This window comes from Pan paniscus, chromosome 4, assembly GCF_029289425.2.
Source record: "Pan paniscus chromosome 4, NHGRI_mPanPan1-v2.0_pri, whole genome shotgun sequence".
Classification (NCBI taxonomy): domain Eukaryota; kingdom Metazoa; phylum Chordata; class Mammalia; order Primates; family Hominidae; genus Pan; species Pan paniscus.
The window spans coordinates 128,196,559-128,216,096 of NC_073253.2; the positions used below are offsets into that span (position 1 = coordinate 128,196,559).

The following is a 19,538-nucleotide window of genomic DNA, read 5'->3' on the forward strand; positions in this document are numbered from 1 at the left end:
TATTGAATTCCACAATTTCTGACACTTTCCTAGTTTAACCAAATTACTCAGAGGTGACAAAGAGGTACAGCTCTCTCAAGCAACTGTAATCACCCCAAGCTTCCTGCCAATTAAATATTTCTTAGAAAACATACATGTTGAAATCTGGCAGGTTCATTTCAGGAGTACTAAAATTTGTGAAATGTTCAAGACTATGATCACACACTAAAAGAAAGGAAAAATCAAAAGTTGGGGTAAAAATAAACTTGTGTATACACATATATACATATTTTGGAGACATGCTCTGTCACCCAAGCTGGAGTGCAGTGGCGCGACCTCGACTTACTGCAACCTCCACGCCTCCCTGGTTCCAATGATTCTCCTGCCTCAGCCTCCAGAGTAGCTAGGATTACAGGCGCGCACGACACCACACCCGGCTAATTTTTATATTTTTAGCACAGATGGGGTTTCACCATGTTGGTCAGGCTGGTCTTGAACTCCTGACCTTGTGATCTGCCCACCTTGGCCTCTCAAAGTGCTGGGATTACAGGCGTGAGCTACCATGCCCGGCTTGTTTGTATTTTTATCTGCACTTTTAACATTATAAACTTATGTAAGAAAATACACACAGGACAAAGAATGTCAATTCTTATAAACATAATAACTGAACAGATACAATTTAAAAGGTTCCATGGTGTTTTTTATCCTTTGGGAGATAGGTGGGATGAAAGTGACGTGGAGATGAAGGAGAAATCACAATCATGTCATTGTTACTAAATTCTGGCAGCGCCAAGATCTGACTAAAGATAAGCCTGCTGTGATAAGTCCAAGTAACTATGGAAATCAAACTGTGAAAAGGGTTGAGTGCTAGTAAAAACTCAGATTTCTTAACAGGTGAAACGTCTCATATCTAATCTTTATGATTATGTTCATTTATATTTTCAATTCCTAAAAAATACAGAGAAAAAATTATAACTTCTAAAAATATTTTATCAGAGATGGTTTTACTTATTTAAAAAGTAGTCATCTTTCCATTTTTGGAAATTGGACCATACTCATTTCACTTTTATTGCCACAATAATATTTTACATAAAAAAATTTTACCTACCTTCCCAAGCCAGGCGATGGTGCTTGAGAATTATTGTAAGAATTCTGTGGAAAAAGTAAAATGTACTTAACAACAACAAAAACCACCACTACTTTAAGAAGTTCTAAATATATTTAAAAGCATTGGGCAAGAGCTGATCATGAGCAGCTGTAAATATTTAAGACACCAAAATACGTGTGTGTGTGTGTGTGTAAAAGTACAAAAGAAATAAATTATTAGGTGAGAGCTGGGTGTTCTGGAAGACTTCACAGAAGAGGCAAGGAAAGAATGAGTAACACATGGATAAAGGGAAGGGGGATACATCCCAGCTACTCCCAGCTACCTGGGAGTAGCTGCAGTGAGCCATGATCGTTTTTTTAAAAAACTCCCTCTTAAAAAAGGGGTGGGTGGGTGGGTAGGTGGGTGGGGAGAGGGGAGAGATGAATCATACTATGCACAAAGGCTGCAGAAAAGACAATGTATGTGCCCCATGCAGTTTGCCTAAAGCAGAGGTTTAGACAAGGAACAAGAGACCCCTTGGGGCCAGGGTAAGGAGTTTAAACTTGACCCAGCAGGCAACTACTGAAGGGTTCCAAGTCATAATCAGAGGCAGATTTTAGGAGGATTTATGTGGTACTGGCCTGAAGAAACATAGGAAAATCTTTTAGGAAACTAAGATAGTAGTCAGAAAAGGATGGTATGAAAACAAAAGACTTTTTGTTTGTTTTTGAGACAGAGTCTCTCTCTCTGTCACCAGGCTGGAGTGCAGTGGCATGACCTCGGCTCACTGCAGCCTCCGCCTCCAGGGTTCAAGCGATTCTCCTGCCTCAGCCTCCCAAGTAGCTGGGACTACAGGCGTGTGGCACCACGCCTGGCTAATTTTTGTATATTTAGTAGAGATGGGGTTTCACCATGTTGGCCAAGATGGTCTCAATCTCTTGACCTCATGATCTGCCTGCCTCAGCCTCCCAAAGTGCTGAGATTACAGGCGTGAGCCACCGAACCCGGCCGAAAACAAAAGATCATTTAAAAAGTAAATACAGCCGCTGCACATGGCTATAAGAGTTCTACAATCAGATACACGTAGATTAAAAAACTCGAAGAAACCTCAAACTTATTTGAAAAGTCCCAAACAGTAGCTCCTCCCCTGGTGTGTTTTGCATAAACATGAGGGCAGTTCTCAGATGGGGATGGGAGACTACAAATTCTGTCTCCTAGGAAACGGACCTTGTGCTTTTGCATACTTACCTTCAGGTGCTCTGTCAGTGTCTTTGAGTACTTCAGAGCATTTTCCTTCTTCAGTTTGAACAGCCTCAGGTACAGCAAAGACTCGCATCGCAGGCTAGCCAATGGAAAAGGGCGGCTTATTTACCAGGACAGCAAACTCTGGCCAGATTTGCACAGACAGCCTTTGCATTGTGCAGGAGACTGGCTCATGTGACCATGGCATAGGCCACAACATTAACCGTTAGGCAAAACCAACAGATGCGTTCTTATTGTGGTACACATCCTAGGGAGGGGAAGATGGCTAAGAAGCCTAGGACTAGGCTCTCATTATTTGCTGACATTCCAAAATCCAAACCTTATCCATAGGACACCAGCATGTCATGAAGTTTTAAAAATTACGAAGGGGTAGAATTTCCAAACCAAAGTGTAAACAATCTAAAATTAAAAAACAAAAACTAGGAAACTGAACTGCAAATATTACAAACCACAACATAGCTTATAAAGACCGTGCAGGATCATCCCTGCCTATCTCTCCAGTCACACCCACTTCTCGCTGGTCTTCTTTTAGTTCCTTGAAAGTTTCCCATTCCTTTCCACCATCCAGCCCTTGTACATGTTGTTCCCTCTAAATAGAGTAGGTCTCCCTACCCTCTACTGTTACAGTTACATATACTTTTCTTTCAAAATACTTAATTCATATGGACTTGTATGATGATTTGATTTCTGTCTTCTCACACTAGACTATATTCCATGATGAACAGGGCTGTGTTAGTCTTCTTCTTAGCTGCATTCCCAGTGTTAAACACAGTGCCAGGTAAAGTAAAGACCTGTAACAATCGAACTGATAATATCTCACTGGGATGAAGCAAACAAGTCACATCCTTTATTCTGAACAAACTATATGCTTGCTCCCTAAGGAAAAGTATATGTGAATGGAGAGAGCGGGTACCAAATGAAGAGTGTGGAAAAGTGATTATTCAAGACCATGGAGGTTTCTACTATCAGTCTCACAAAGCCAAGGCTTTCATCAAGAGGGAAATGGATCAGAGACTGACAACAACTCAAACCTTTCAGTAGGAATTTTGAGTTACTTCCTGCTTGACCCATCAGGAACAGATTTAAGACAGGATTACAGAAGTCTGATTCAAGGAAAACATTCAGAAGAGCACACACAGCACTATTTATTATAGAACTTCCTGTATCTAGCAGAGGCTAGAACACAGAAAACTCACCAAAGTACTGTGAGTCGTTTATCTGCAGCTGTAGCATCTGGTGCCAAGTAATTCTTTAGCTTCATAGTGTATCTGTTGAGTTACAATAACAAACAAATGACAAACAGAATACTTCACCTTGATCTTATGATTTCACTTGTCCTCAAAACATTAGAATTTCAAACCTAAATAAAAGCAAAAATACTCATTGAAGTATCTACTTCTCCTTTATCCAAGGACATTAAAGGATTATACACCCTCTTCAGTTTACTATATATCAGCCTCTTCCTTGATGGACCAGAGAAATAATGTTATTGCCAATGATCTGCCAAGTTTTTCCACTTACTTGATGAGATCCACCGTCTCTGAATACATAGGGAATGGGGATTTGGATTCCTGAGCATTCTTCTCTAATGCATTCCCACATTCAATGAAAGATACCACAGCATCAAGATAGTATACAGCTTTCTCAAACCTATCAGACTGAAGAAAGGAGAATGCAAGTAATGAGTAATGATCTACTATGGCTACAAACATCAGAAGATCACTTAAGTTAATTTGATTAAATACGTAAGTGTAAGGAGAATATCTACATACCAATGCATCTGCATTGTGCTTTAGCTTTTTTGCTTCTTGTAAATAATGGTCTGCTGAATAATTTCTGCAAGATAAATTTTCATTATAAATAGAATAGTAAATATTTTCATAATACTAGTTCATTTCAGTATCTAGTATCCCTCAGTTTTTATGTCCTCAAGCAAAGAAAATGAGCTGTTACTAAGAATTTGTTTCAGTATTTTCTGACAAATGTTTATATCAGGTTAAAAGCATAAGTTGTTTTGACCAACTCATGGCAAACCTAATTAGGAAAACAGAAATCAAGCTCCCTAGTATCAAATACTAAGTTACTCAAGTTGATTGTAAGATTAAGCATAAATAAAATGTGAGTAGGAGAAATTACCTTTTATTAAAATAGAGGAAAAAACAATATTGCTCTTCCTCATTTAAGAAACCCTCCATTTTAACAGTGATATCAGCAGTAGTAAGATTCTTCTACTGGAAGGCAGATCATTCACATCCCTCATGGGAGTCATGGAGTTAAGCTAAAGGAGCCGTACTTGGACTAGTGGGTACTTTTCAAATTGAAACCTGAATATTCTGCAGATCATACATAAGTATACATCCTTCTGATCAATGATAGATTTTTTTTTTTTTTTTGAGACGGAGTCTCGCTCTGTTGCCCAGGCGGGAGTACAGTGGCGCAATCTCGGCTCACTGCAACCTCTGCCTCCCGGGTTCAAGCAGTTCTCCTGCCTCAGCCTCCTGAATAGCTGCGATTACAGGTGTGTACCACCACGCCCAGCTAATTTTTGTATTTTTAGTACAGACAGGGTTTCTCTATGTTGGTCAGGCTGGTCTCAAACTCCTGACCTCGTGATCTGCCTGCCTGGGCCTCCAAAAGAGCTGGGATTACAAGCGTGAGCCACCGCGCCCGGCCAATGATAGAAATGAAAATGAGTTTCTTATATGCTGACTGGAATCATTTCTTAAATACAGATACAAAAAATCATATTATCTCACCTGTCATCAAAGACAAGCTTTGTTCTCCGAGGCTTAGAAGAATCAAGAGTTGGTGCAGATGGAGGACAGTTAGAGGAGCTACTTGGAGCCTTTTCCTGACCAAAAAAATATATAACTACAATGAAAACTGTAAGGAGATTAAAAATGAAACTAATAGCATTTCTTCAGCCACTGGTAAAAAGGAAACAAAATTTCATTGCCTTTCATAATGAATTTCCTTGTTACAAAACTTTTATAAACTTCATAATGTAAACTTTAAAAAAAAAAGGGTCCATTTTATATAACTGAAATATTCATTCTAATATTTATATAAGGGTCTACTATATGCCAGGCACTGGCCTAGGCAGTTGTTAAAACATAAGGAAGACAAAAGCCTAGTATGAAAATGGCAGCACTACTTACGGCAACATTTATTGGTAGTTACTGGTCAATGAAAACAGCAATAATATTAATAGCATCTAATATTTATTATGTGCTTACTACTTACCAGGCACTAAGTTAACTAAGTACTTAGCATTATTGTTAATCCTTTAACAAACCTATGAAATAAGTACTGCTATTAAGATAAAATGAAAAAGCAGTCTCAAGGAGGTTGAGTAACTTGCCTAAGTTCAAACAGGTTTTAAATGGCATTCTTGGAATTTGAGTTTCAAATTCAGAATTGCCAGACTTCAAAAGCCTAGTTACTTTCTTAAACTTTACTCTGCCTCTCATCCACATGTCTTTTTTTTATTTTAAGAGATGGGAGTCTTGCTATGTTGCCCAGGTTGATCTTAAACTCCTAGGCTCAAGTGATCCTCCCACCTCAGCCTCCTGAGTAGCCAGGACCATGGGCATGTACTACTGCACCTGGCTATATGTCTATTCTGCCTCCTATCAATATAGCCCTTTATGAAAGAGCTATGACTCTCTCTCAACTGCCTTCCATCCAGCCCTATCTTTAATAAAACGAATATACATTTTTCCATAATAAAACACCATAAACAAGTGGAATTTATTCCAGGAATGCATGGATGTTTCAACATTAGAAAACTCAATAATATATAATTTTACTTTACCTATTTACCCAATATAAAATTTTTTATATTTATATAAAAAATATAAAAATTTTAAATATATAATTATACTTTGAAATGGCTTTCTGAATATTATGTTGTACTGTAACATTACTAGGATAGCTTTTCCTCTGTTTTATTTATTTATTTGTTTGAGAAAGGGTCTCACTCTGTCGCCTAGGTTGGAGTGCAGTGGTGCAATCATGGCTCACTGTGGCTTCAACCTCCTGGGCTCAAGCGATCCTCCAGCCAGCCTCCCAAAGTGTTGGAATTACAGGCCGTGAGCCACCATGCCTGGCCCGCTCTATGTTTTATAAATAGACCCATAAGGACCTACATTCAGATTTGCTTTTCAGAGGATTTCTGAAAATAAGTTTCCAAATATTTAAACAGTTTTCTTATATAAAAACTATGTGCAATGTTGATTTTCCAGATCTAATATTTTCTTTAGTTGATAGAATAAAAAATAGCATATTTCCTAACTAAATTACAGATTGTTCTCTAATAAACTCAAATGTCACTGCCTAACTTGGAAATTGTCAAGACTAACAAATACTAACTTCAGTAACTGTTAAGTGCCAAGAGCTATTGAAATCAAAGTGGTAAGGCCCTATTCCATATTTTGTTGAAAACAACAGAGTACCAAATGACTACATTTGATCCAACAAATATTTCCTCATTACCCAGCAAGTTAAGCACCGGATAAAACACAAAATAAGACACAAATGCCTGCTTTCAAGAAGCTGACGAACTTCTTGAAGAAACTCCTTTCTTACGTGTGATAGAAGCATACACAGTGATTTTTACCCACGAGATAGCAGAATCCAAATGAGCAGGAGAGCTCACTTATTTAAAAGCAAATTAATTAATTAATTAATAATTAAAAAAGCAATAGCAGGTTTCAAGAAGCAAGCACAGAGGCCTCAAATCCTACAGTTAAAGGATGGGAAATGGAGAAAAACCATCAGCAGGCAGATGGAGAACTGGAGCAATAAAGCAGGCCAATATAAGAGTCAAGGTCCTAAGCACCTTGTGCTAACACTAAACTACTAAAGAAAGAGGTTGTTCAGCTAGAGAAAAAGCTTTCTGTGTATTTTAATTTGAGAAGTTCTTAATTAAAATAATCTCAATTTAAAAAATTTAAATTTTACCAGTTAATAAATATAATAGCTTTAAGGAGTCTTATTTTTCAACTCTCAAACCTTTGCTTACTAAATAATAGGTATTTTCTGATTTAAGTAAATTTGCTCCTGATCAGAACAGTTTAGAAAGCAAACAACCTGGTAAACAAATTGAGGTTGAGTGACTATTAAAGTACAGCCTTGAAAAAGCTCCTTTGATCCAAATCTCCAACTATAAACATGAAGAATACTCCCCTGCATTGTGAGTATCCTAGGAATAATAATTAGAAATAATTTCAGTGCTAGCTTAGCTAAAGATTTCTTTTTCTATTTCATGAATCAAAGTCAAATGATTGCTTTGTCACTTTACGTAATATAACTTGTTTGTAAAGTATAATTCTGAGAAACTCAAAGCCTATTTCAAACAATATACAACAACTCAATCTTAGCAACTGGAACCACTTAGTTCTTATTTTAAAAGCTTCCATAACCAACTTTTCCAATGACTGGTTTCTATCTTTTTTTTTTTTTTTTTTTTAATTCTAAAGTTCTTTTACAGACAGGGTCTCACCACATTGCCCAGGCTGGACTCAAATTCCTCAAATGATCCTTCCATCTTAGCCTCCCAAATAGCTGGGACTACAGGTATGAGCCACTGTACCCAAGGGTTTTTCTTTCAATATGTATGTGACCAGCTGACTTACTGCCTTCACAGTCTTATATCACTATATTCATTTATCAGGATTATTACATATAGAGGGTAAAAGACATAGGCCTATATATTTACTGAGATGTTACAATAATTTCAAAGCACAGTGTCACCCTGGAAAAGTCACATGGCAAGTTGAGTGATTTTCAAAAGCCCCAGGCCCCCAACACTTTACCTTAACCTCCTTGGAGCTACTGGAAGTCTTCCCTTCGGTCTTCTTCTGCTTTGATGTGGAGGAACTGTTTTTGCTGCTGCCACTCGTCTCCTTGGTGCTGTTACTGCTTGACTTTAAGGAAGAAGACTGACTAATAGTCCTCTTCCGAGAGCCATGCTCTGTTTTTGGATCTTTTGAAGGAACAGGCCCAGCGGGAGAAGGCAACAAATCCTTTTCTTTTGCAGCACTCTGCTTAGATGACCTGCCAAACCAAACGAATGCCTTCATTTCTCCACACAGTAATACAGGGGTAATTGATTTTTCCATTTCTCTTTGTCTGCTTTCAAGACAAATCTGTTTTTCCCCATTTGATTACTAGGACACATGATTTCTATAAAACAAAATAAGACTGTAAATTCCATGAAGGTAGGCATCTTCTCTGTTTTTATTCCCGTGGTTGTAAATCCAGGGCCAAAAACTGACCTACCACTCAGTAGTACTCAATAAATATTGGCTGAATGATTGAACAAATTGATGAATGGTGAATGAAGAGATTACCACTTTTAAGTTGGCAACCAGTCTCTTGGAAATTACAGATAAGTTTGCCATCGAACCAGAAAGTGGCATAGCTTTACTTTAATTCTCCCTCCATACTCACCCCTACCCCAATAAAAAATGAATAAAGGAAGAACTAATTAAATGTTAAATGTTTTCCATCCCTATTAGCTAAAAGTGAAAGCTCCCACTATTTGGCATATGTTATGTGTATGCATTTATATAACACTTGCTTACTAAAAGGAACACTCAGAGCATGTCAGAAAGTACCCACTATCAAATGATATACATATATTAACAACACTGGCATGCAACATGTTTTGGGAACGTACTCTCTGTTGCTAGATGGCTTATGGCCTGCTGAATTCTTGTCCTCCGTTTTGGGTTTCTTGCTCTCACTGGCTCGGTTATCATCTTCATTCTAGATGAAAAATAGAAACCGTGGTCTGATTTTTATTCAACTAACTTCAGCTTCCAGCACTAGCTACGCACAAAGAGTTTATCCATGATTAGGCATCAGAAAGAAGATAAAAGAGAAGTACTAAAATTCATTTAAATAATATTCAAGAAGATGAGGTTTTAAGGCTGAGGTCGCCTATTTTAGATACACAAAACCCAAAGACTGAAACACATTTCCTACAGTCTCTAAGATGGCATCTTTTCAATGTAATGATTTGGGAGGTAGTATCTGTGAAATTAAGATATAATTTACATAACATAAAATTCACTCTTTAGAAGTGCACAATTCCATAACATTTGGTATATTCAGAGTTGTACAACCATTACCACAATGAAATTTTAATTTTATTTATTTATTTATTTACTTTTCAGACGGAGTCTTGTTCTGTCGCCCAGGCTGGAATGCAGTGGCACGATCTCAGCTCACTGCAACCTCTACCTCCCAGGTTCAAGCGATTCTCCTGCCTCAGCCTCCCAGCTAATTTTTTGTATTTTTAGTAGAGACGGGGTTTCACCATGGCCAGGATGGTCTCAATCTCCTGACCTCATGATCCGCCCGCCTTGGCCTCCCAAAGTGCTGGGATTACAGGTGTGAGCCACTGCACCCGGCTTAATGAATTTTAAAATATTTTCATTATCCTGAAAACACACTCTATACCCATTAGTAGTCACTCCCTATCTCTTCCTGCCCCAGACACTGGCAATCACATTTCATCTTTATAGATTTGCCTATTCTAGACATTTCAGGAAAATGGATCATTCAATATATGTGGCCTTTGTGGCTCCTTTCATTTAGTGTAACATTTTTAAGGTTCATCTATGTTGCAGCATGGATTAGTACTGCATTCTCATTTATGGCTGAATAGTATTCACTGCATAGAATTTATTCATTTCGTTTAGTCATTCATCAGGTGATGGCCATTTGGGTTGTCTCCACTTTTTGGCTAATATGAATAATGCTACTATGAACATTCAAGTACAAGTTTTTGTGTGGACATGTTTTCATTTCTCTTGGATATATAACTAGCAGTACAACTGCAGATCAAAAGGTAACTCTATGTTTAACTTTTTCAGTAACTACCAAACTATGTTCCAAAGCAGTGGTATCATTTCTATTCTCATCAGCATCATATCAAAGTTCCAACTTTTTCACAACTTTGCCAACATTTTTTATGGTCCATACTTTTGATCATAGCACAGCCTAGTGACTCAAAAAACTTTCTGATGGAAAACACAAGTGGTGGGCCCATCCACTGCCAATGTTACTTTTCTAAGTGAATCTAAGTTTTCCTTTTGCTTCAAATATCAGGGCACGAGAATGCAAATATTCTACCATAACAAAAGAATCTGTTCCCCTATACAAATGAATAAAGACAGACAAATGAAAACATGAGAAAAAGAAATCTACATCCTTTATTACCCTTAACTGGGTCTTCTCTTAGTACTACCTGCTTTACCTCCAGGTACTGCCCTTGACACTTTATATTTTAAATGTCTGAATACCTTATAAAAGGGCCAGGTGTGGTGGCTGACACCTGTAATGCCAGTGCTTTGGGAGGCTGAGGTGGGAGGACTGCTTGATTCCAGGAGTTTGAGACCAGTTTGAGCAATATAGCAAGACACCATCTCTATAAAAAATTAGCCAGGTGTGGGGTCGCATGCCTGTAGTCCTAGCTACTCGGGAGGCTGAGGAGGGAGGATCACTTGAACCCGGCAGTTTGAGGTTGCAGTGAGCTATGAATGCCATGGCACTCCAGCCTAGGTGACAGAGTAATACCCTGTCTCTAAAAGTAAGAAAAATAAAATAAAATCTTACCAAAAAAGTAACACTTTTTAAGCACAAAAGGACCATTTTTTAAAATTCCATAGAAAAAGTCCTAGCTTCCTAAAGAGCAGAGTCTATCATACACAAGCTCTTATTCCACATAATTCTATGAATTAAATCCCACAGCCAAGTCCAGCGATCTGAGGCTGTCGGCTACAGGGGCCAGCAGCCCTAAACAGCTTACTAGTTGAGCAAAACATCTCTATACTATGATAATGGAAACTCATTAGGTATAGTATAGAGAGTAGTAAGCTTTGGTTTTCTAAAAATTTAAATAATGTGGACAATTTCAATTTTTAAAGATTCAAAAAAGAAGTCATGTATTATTCTAATTTGTCTGAATATATATCATCTGCACATGGCACTGTGGTTTTATGAAAAGGAGAGAGGAAAATATCTCACTCCATTTTAAGAAAGTGCTCTATTCTCCCTGTAGTATATGTGATTCTCAGGTCAACTGGAGTGGTGTTTGTGTTCTAAGTTTACTTACTTGGTAAGGCCATTCTGGTACCTATCTGTTCACCTACTCAAGCTTAACTTCTGGTCTTTCACAATCATAGACATGTATCGGAAGAAATTATAGTATTCTTTGATATAGACTACTTAAAACTTTACATTCTCCTGTAAATTCCTCACTAGAGCTGAAAAGATCAGGCTGTTTTTCCCACAGTCTCTATATATGTAGTGATTCAGATCTCTTCATTGTATGATTATTATCCTCCAATCATAGACATGCGTGAGTTTTCACATTTCCTCAGTCTAAGAAAAGCAGACCTTAAATATACAAATTTTGCTTCTATATCCAAAATTATCTTGGAAGTATTTAGGGATGACAGCTGGCTATGAGCCAGCAATATTTTCAGTTCTGACCTTTGTTAAGGAAAATAAGCTGGGGCATAGAGGTGCATAGCAGATTAGTTATTTAAAGTGTGACTTGGTCTGGGTGTACATCAGAAGAGAATGGTAGGGATTATAACAATACGGGGAGTACATATCCAAACTAAAAACACCTAAAACCAAAATGTTGAGAATGTTGCAAATGCCTATTTGCAAGCTGCTGCTCTCTAACCTCTACACTGGCCAGCACATGCTGAAAAGCACTGACTCATTTTTTATTTCATTAGCAACTATTCTGCTTTACTGAAGGACACAGGCAGAAGCACAGAAATCCTCAAGAGACTGTTCCACATGTAGCCTCGCCTGGGCCTTGGGTTTACCCACTATTTTCCTTCACAGCTTATGACCCACCTTGTTACTTTGTGGCTTACTGAGATTTCCACCGCATTTCAGATTCTGATGTTTCAAAACAAACAACAAAAACCCTTCACAAACCTTATGCTTCCTCTTGCCTTTGTTGGAAACTTTTTCTGAGGCTTGTTTCTGAGCCTCTCTCGTGTGCTTTTCTGGCACATTTTTCTTTTCCCCCTTGGGCGGCTCTGTTTCTTTGTAAGGCTTTCCTGGTATTCTAGTCAAAAGATTCAGGTCAATCTTCACAATAAGTGGGTACCTGTCATCAGGCTCACTGAGGGGTGAAAGAAGTTCCTTCTCTTCCATAGGAGAGAACATTCGTTGCCGAAAAAAGCTATCTTCTTCCTCCACTGAGGAGGGTTTAACAGGAGTCCTATTGCTCTCGGGGTACTTAGGAGTTTGTGAGGAAGGAGGAAGGCTCTCACTTTCATCTGAATCTGAGGATGAGGTATCTGTTTCTATGATTTCCCTTGATTTCTGGGAAGATTTACTTGTTGACTTATATTTCTTTTTCTCTGCTGTAGGTCGAGGGGAAGACTTAGACTCCTTCTTTATATTGGGTTTCCTTGAGCCTTTGGTGGCTGCTTTGTGTCTGCTGGAGGGCATGCTGCTAGCCAAGTCTACAGGGGTTTCACTTTCTATCTTCAGGCCTCCACGAGGCTCTTCAGCAGCTGCCTTCTCAGCCTTTTTGGGTTGTTTTTTGCCTACAGTTCTTCTCTGTGTTGTGCTGTCACTCTGTGCAGGAGATTTCTGCCTCCCACGCCCACTTTCTGATCCCTTTTGGATGGTTTTGGAGTCTCGTCCCGGAGTAGCGGAACTCGTTTCTTTAGGTCCACTTGTATCAGTGTAGCTATTCCCAGTGCCCTGCTCTCGGCCTTCCTTTTTGTAGCCTTGAGATGATGGGATGTTACTGTCCACTGAAGAGGCGGGTGACACTTTATGTGGGTTCACTTTATTCAGCCAATTATCAAGTTGCCATTTGTTTGTTGGCGGGGGTTCAGGCTGAAAAACAGAGAAATATGTATGCTTTTTTCGATACTGAATGCTTTTTTCGTTCTCCCTCCTTTACAACCTCAAAGAAGAGGAAAAACCACAATGCCTAATGCAACAAAAGCAAATGGCTCTCTATGAACCAAAGCAAAGGGCTGAGTATTGACTATTAGCTCTTATCATCTGAATAAGAAGATAAGTGGCCAGGCACGGTGGCTCACACCTGTAATCCCAGCACTTTGGGAGGCTGAGGTGGGCGGATCATGAGATCAGGAGTTTGAGACTAGTCTGACCAACATGGTGAAATCCCGTCTCTATTAAAAATACAAAAATTAGTCAGATGCGGTGGCGCACGCCTGTAATCCCAGCTACTCAGGAGGCTGAGGCAGGACAATCACTTGAACCCGGGAGGCGGAGGTTGCAGTGAGCCAAAACTGAGCCACTGCACTCCAGCCTGGGTGACAGAGTAAGACTCCGTCTTAAAAAAAAAAAAAAGATAAGCTTAATGTTATATATGACCTTTAAATAGCAAATATTCCTATTCAAGAATCCAATTTCAAAGGCATAATTACAAATTACCGTACAGAATATTTAATTCTAGAAAGTAAACAAATGATGTAGGTACAAAGAGATTTTTAACTGCAATTTAACAAGCTATACCAAAATTGTATTACATAAGACTCTTTTTATCAACAACATGATGTTCTTTGTAACCACAGAACATCAATTACCATGTTGAGTCATAAAAATAAAAGACCAAACTAAAGGTACACAGTATTTTAGTGACCTGTAATATGCCAAGCAGTTCCTAATCTAGACCGAATTTGTTCAAACAACAAGGAACCATCTAGATTTCCTCCAACGTACACACTACAATTTCTTTTTGTCAGACTACGGAACCTTCTTTCCTTCTCCTTTTATATTTGGATCAGGTTTTAAATGGACATCACCAAGGACCCTGAGAGGGCCTGTGGAAGGTACCCCACCGCCTCTGTCTCACCTCGGGAGATGCACTCTGGGATGGCTCATTTGCCTCACTGTCACTGGAACTACTTTCACTCTCTGAGTCAGATCCAGAGCTGCTTTCAGATCCACTGTGGCTACTAGAATCATCCCTGGAGTTATCTGCTCCTTCACTATTATGGTGTGAAGGTTCAGAGTTACTAAAAGAGATGAAATATACAAATGTCCAAAGTTTATTTTACATTGACAACAGGAAAACATCCAAATCGGACAACCAACTTTCTTTTTTTCTTCTTGTCTTTTTTTTTTTTAGACGGAGTCTTGCTCTGTGGCCCAGGCTGGAATGCAGTGGCACGATCTCAGCTCACTGCAACCTCCGCCTTCCAGGTTCAAGCAATTCTCCTGTCTCAGCCTCCCAAGTAGCTGGGACTACAGGCGTCCACCACCACGCCCGGCTAATTTTTGTACTTTTAGTAGAGACGGGGTTTCACCATATTGGTCAGGTGGGTCTCAAACTCCTGGCCTCAGGTGATCCACCCGCCTTGGCCTCCCAAAGTGCTGGGATTACAGGCGTGAGCCACCGCGCCCGGCTGCAACTTTCTTTAAAATGTTTACTATGTGTTAGACTGCTATAATTCTATGAATCCAGAACTTCACTGTAAATGAAATGAGTAATTCTTTTTAAAGTTTCTGATGTGCTACTTAGCTATTAATACTCACCTTTTAAAAACAGTTTGAGGTATAATACACAAAACACCCACTTTAAGTGTATAATTCAATGACTTAATTTACAGAATTGTACAACCATTATCAAAATTGATATTTACTTATAAGGCCACTTATTATATCCCTGCAATGTTATCAGGCTGACCCAACTCTTACCAATAAAACAGAAAAGAAAAGGATGCCCACCTTCCTGGTGTACTCCTCGGCATTGTCTTATCACAATCCTAAAATTAAAACATAAGAAAGAATCTGTGAATGAATAAACAGTATTCTATTTGCTTAGTGTGAATAATATCTGAACTCTTAACAGAAAAAACTGGATTCTCTAATGTATGCAACAATGTTTAGCACTTATACTGTTTTTACCTAAAGAGTAACTGAATTGCCAGAATAAGATCAAAAGCTTTGTTAATAGTTATTATTGTCAATAATCTACTGCTTCATGAGTATGTTTTGATCCATAATAAATGTTGAGGAAAACCCAATTTTTTAAAAAAATAAGAAAAAAATGGAGATTTAAAAACAGAGAAGAAAACTACAACATTTCAGTGTCAGAAAGCTTATAAGAAACTTATTTTAAGTAATAAATGCATTATTCCATTATCATTTTTATAAAATACAATGAAAATACTATATGAGACTGGCAAAATAATACAACAGTAGACACACCTGTTCCCCATCACTGTCTTCACTGCTGCTTAGTTTTAAGTCATCTTTTAACATACTAGAGGGAAAAGACAAAGAATTATTATTTTTGGAACAGTTTACATGGTATGCCAGAGTACTAAATATCTACTAAAAATTCTAGAAATAATCACTGTGGTAGCCAAAAATTTAACCAAAAAACAAAACACCAGTAAGTCTTATTCTACCTGGTTTGGTTCAAAATCTCAAAATTGAGAATGGAGGAATTTAACCATTCCTAAGCTCTATCCTTCCCATGAATAAAATATTCACCTTTTCTAATTAAACAAAAGCTACTTTCTATAAACTCTCATAATTCAGTTCTGTAATCTCTAACTTTTCCCTAGTTGCACACACACATTCATTATTAAAAATTAACAAAGTCATACCCAACAATCCACTAGAGAGATATAATTCCTAAAAAGAAGGAAGATAAAATGAAAGCATCAAGCAATTCTTCCTTTGTCCCCCATGTTCCATAAAGAGAGGTTAGTATAACTGTTGACAACTGGGTAACTGTGAAAACCAGAACGGTTTCCTAAGCCAAAGTTCTAGTTCATAAATGCCTTGCTATGAAACAAAGTGCCCTCTGCAGAAATAAATATTTTGGGTAAAAGTCCTGGCTATATAGCAGAAATGGCTATGTATATATTTTTAAAACTTTGAAGTTCTGGCTGGGTGCGGTGGCTTATGCCTGTAATCCCACTACTTTGGGAGGCTGAGGTTGGCGGATCACCTGAAGTCATGAGTTCGAGACCAGCCAGGCCAACAGGGTGAAACCCTGTCTCTACTAAAAATACAAAAATTAGCCTGGCGTGGTGGTGGGCACCTGTAATCCTAGCTACCCAGGAGGATGAGGTAGGAGGAGAATTGCTTGAACCCGGGAGCTGGAGGTTGCAGTGAGCCGACATCCCATCACTGCACTCCAGCCTAGGCGACAGAGCGAGACTCTGTCTCAAAAAAACAAAACAAAACAAAAAAAACTCCCAAGTTCCAAAATCTCCGTTGATCAAAATTCAAATCAATTAAAACACATACACACAAATACTATAAGCTTACAGTTTCTGGAATTTGTTTTTGAAAGCAAAATTAAAGATGTAAATTTTCTCTTAAGGCCATAAAATCAAAACCATTAAACTTAAAATTTTCTATGTAACAGTCCACAAAACATTCCTTGTCTTTTTACATGGGAGGAAAAATTAATACAAAGCTTAGGGAGAACTACAACTAGGAAAATGTCTAATTTCTCATTATCAGTAATTCCATTACCTTTCTTAAAATTTCATTACAATCTCCAATCAGTGAGAAGGAAATCTTCTTTCACTCTATTAACTACTTGTACTTTTCCTCCTCAAAGTTTAACCAACATTTCTATATCTGACCCTAAGTTCAAAATATTACATATTAAACACCACCTTGAAATAAAGTAACCAGATGATTTTTAAGACTGGCCCAATTAAACAGAACAGGGAAAAAAGAGTTTTCTTTCAGACAGGGGCTTAGTGCATCTATCTCTATGACTGATTTTCCTCTAAGGAAATGTACTTAGTCTGAATTCTCTCGGCCTTTATGATTTAACAATGGCAGCTCAATGAACTTGTTTACACATGTGAATATGTCAAAGCTTTTACCAGACTGCTCAGGGCCCTGCACGCTTTTGTTCCCTCACAACCAAAGTGATAGGTATATATATGGTAAGACCACATCCGTTCTTTACATATAAATAAGTATGATGAATAGGAGTATAATTTGAATTTTTCAGCAGTGAAGGGGGTACTTCTTGTGTTCATGTATTTTCATTCTTAGTTCTTATATTCAGCTGAAGTGCTACCAGGCTAGGGTCATCACAGTATAGTCTGTGACTATGGCATAGAAAGCTGGCACTGTAGTCACTGCTTCTTTAGAACTTTGCTTTAATCACTGAGTTAACTTGTGGTCTCAGGAGTTCATTCTTTAAGTTGGAATTTATTTTCATCCAATACATTACCCTGTTACATTTTTATATATATTCCTGCTTCTACCAACAAAATAAAAATAAGAAAACTTAAAGACAGTACAAACTATGTATGTTACTTAATCTAGTGGTTAAATGAAGGGCTTGGCCTAAAGAAGAATCCTGTCTTTATTTTATGACTTATTAAATATAAATTAGGAATATACACACAAAAACATACACATACAACTCTCAGATGAGAAAAAACCATGATCTCAGAGCAAAGGTAGGCAAACTGTGGCCCACAAGCCAAATCCAACCTACCACATTGTTTTAAAGAGTGTGGCTGGAATACTGCCATACTTAGGGTCTACAGCTGCTTTCATACTACAGATGGCAGAGCTGAGCAGTCAAAACACAGACTATGTGGCTCTGAAAGCCTAAATATTTCACTATCTGATCCTTTACATAAAAATTTGCATGCTCATGCCTTAAATATTTCTTTTATTTTTTAATTTTTCTGAGATCAAGTCTCGCTCTGTGGCCCAGGCTGGAGTGAAGTGGCACGATCTCGGCTCCCTACAACCTCCACCTCCCAGGTTCAAGTAATTCTCCTGCCTCAGCCTTCCAAGTAGCTGGGATTACAGGCGCTCGCCACCACGCCTGGCTAATTTTTTTATTTTTAGTAGAGAAGGGGTTTCACCACGTTGGCCAGGCTGGTCTCGAACTCCTGACCTCACGTGATCTGCCTGCCTTGGCCTCCCAAAGTGCTAGGATTACAGGTGTGAGCCACCCTGCCCAGCCTCAATATTTCTAAATACTGTTCAAAATACCTAGATATTACAGGTAACTTTTAGCAAAAATGATAAATATTAAACTCATTAAGCAATAAACTTACGATTTAGACTGGTGCCCATTTGAAGTTTTAGAAGGATTATATCTTTCTGGAACAAAAAGAATGAAGTGAGCAACTAAAGGATGGCTATTTAGACTGTAAAATGTCTATGTAAAATACCCTCAAATAAATGTAAATCAAACAATGAAATATAATTCTTCAACCACCAAACTGGTAACACCTTCAAGCCCAATAATATGAGATACTGGTGACTACAGGGGAAATAAGCATGTGCACATGTTGCTGGTAGGACTATAAACTCATACGATCTTCTTGAAGAGCAATCTGGTAATACCTTCTCAGTACTGTAATTATATTGCTAAGTGACTTAATAATTCCAATGAAAGGAATTTACATTACAGGTATAATCTTGAGGAATACATGAACACACAAGCACACACTTGGGAATGTTTATTATAGCCTGGTTTGTAATGGCAAAAACTGGAAAAAAATGTCCATCGATAGGGGACTAGTGAAATAAATTAAGATATTTTCATATTATAACATAATTTTAAGGTTAAACAATGAGCTAGAGCTTTATGCTGATATAGAAATAGCTCTAAAACAAAGTGAAAAACACAAATAATGAGTAGAGGCAGCTTATGATCCCATTTGTGAACAGCTTTCAGAAAAGAGAATGAGAGAAGAGTAGAAGGATGAAGCATTCTTAAAAGATGACGACTAGGGAAAACAAGCTGAGAAAAAAAGGAAACAAAAAGGAGAGAAAATGTAAATTCTCTGGCCTATAGTTAGCTATTGTCTGCATTTTAACATTTTCTGCATAATTAACAATGTCAAATCCCTTTTTCCTGTAGCTACGGCCTTTAAGGTGGAACTAAGAAATTGATAGACAGATAAAGAAAGCATAACATCAAAAGAGGTATTCTTCTAGTTTTATCCCTGCATTAAGATCACTGAAGATAAACTAAGGATCAAAAAGTTCCACATTTTCATTTCCAAAATACCTTATGACTAGTACAAATCTACCTTAATTAAGAAGTTACTGCTCTTGGCAAAAAGAATACCTGTTTTGTTACAGAGGTATATGGTGAAGCCCAGACATTTGCAATGGTTCCTGATCTTACCACTCTCAATCTACACAACCACAATCTCTTGGGACCATAAGACTATCTTCC

The 19,538-nt window shown here is 38.0% G+C and overlaps 1 protein-coding gene across 8 annotated transcripts in view; it reads right to left on the minus strand.

The window, feature by feature from the left end:
* Nucleotides 1–19,538, minus strand: part of AFF4 (ALF transcription elongation factor 4) — an 82,386-nt gene that overhangs the window by 8,594 nt on the left and 54,254 nt on the right. For all 8 annotated transcript variants that reach the window (XM_003829291.7, XM_008954658.6, XM_063604619.1 and 5 more), the window contains 13 exons: nucleotides 18,406–18,451; nucleotides 15,560–15,614; nucleotides 15,077–15,114; nucleotides 14,202–14,364; nucleotides 12,296–13,213; nucleotides 9,012–9,100; nucleotides 8,146–8,386; nucleotides 5,086–5,180; nucleotides 4,102–4,165; nucleotides 3,851–3,987; nucleotides 3,526–3,597; nucleotides 2,315–2,408; nucleotides 1,088–1,131 (listed from right to left, as the gene is read on the minus strand). In XM_003829291.7, coding sequence (XP_003829339.1) covers nucleotides 1,088–1,131; nucleotides 2,315–2,408; nucleotides 3,526–3,597; nucleotides 3,851–3,987; nucleotides 4,102–4,165; nucleotides 5,086–5,180; nucleotides 8,146–8,386; nucleotides 9,012–9,100; nucleotides 12,296–13,213; nucleotides 14,202–14,364; nucleotides 15,077–15,114; nucleotides 15,560–15,614; nucleotides 18,406–18,451 — 2,056 coding nt within the window. The remainder of the gene's footprint in view (nucleotides 1–1,087; nucleotides 1,132–2,314; nucleotides 2,409–3,525; nucleotides 3,598–3,850; nucleotides 3,988–4,101; nucleotides 4,166–5,085; nucleotides 5,181–8,145; nucleotides 8,387–9,011; nucleotides 9,101–12,295; nucleotides 13,214–14,201; nucleotides 14,365–15,076; nucleotides 15,115–15,559; nucleotides 15,615–18,405; nucleotides 18,452–19,538) is intronic.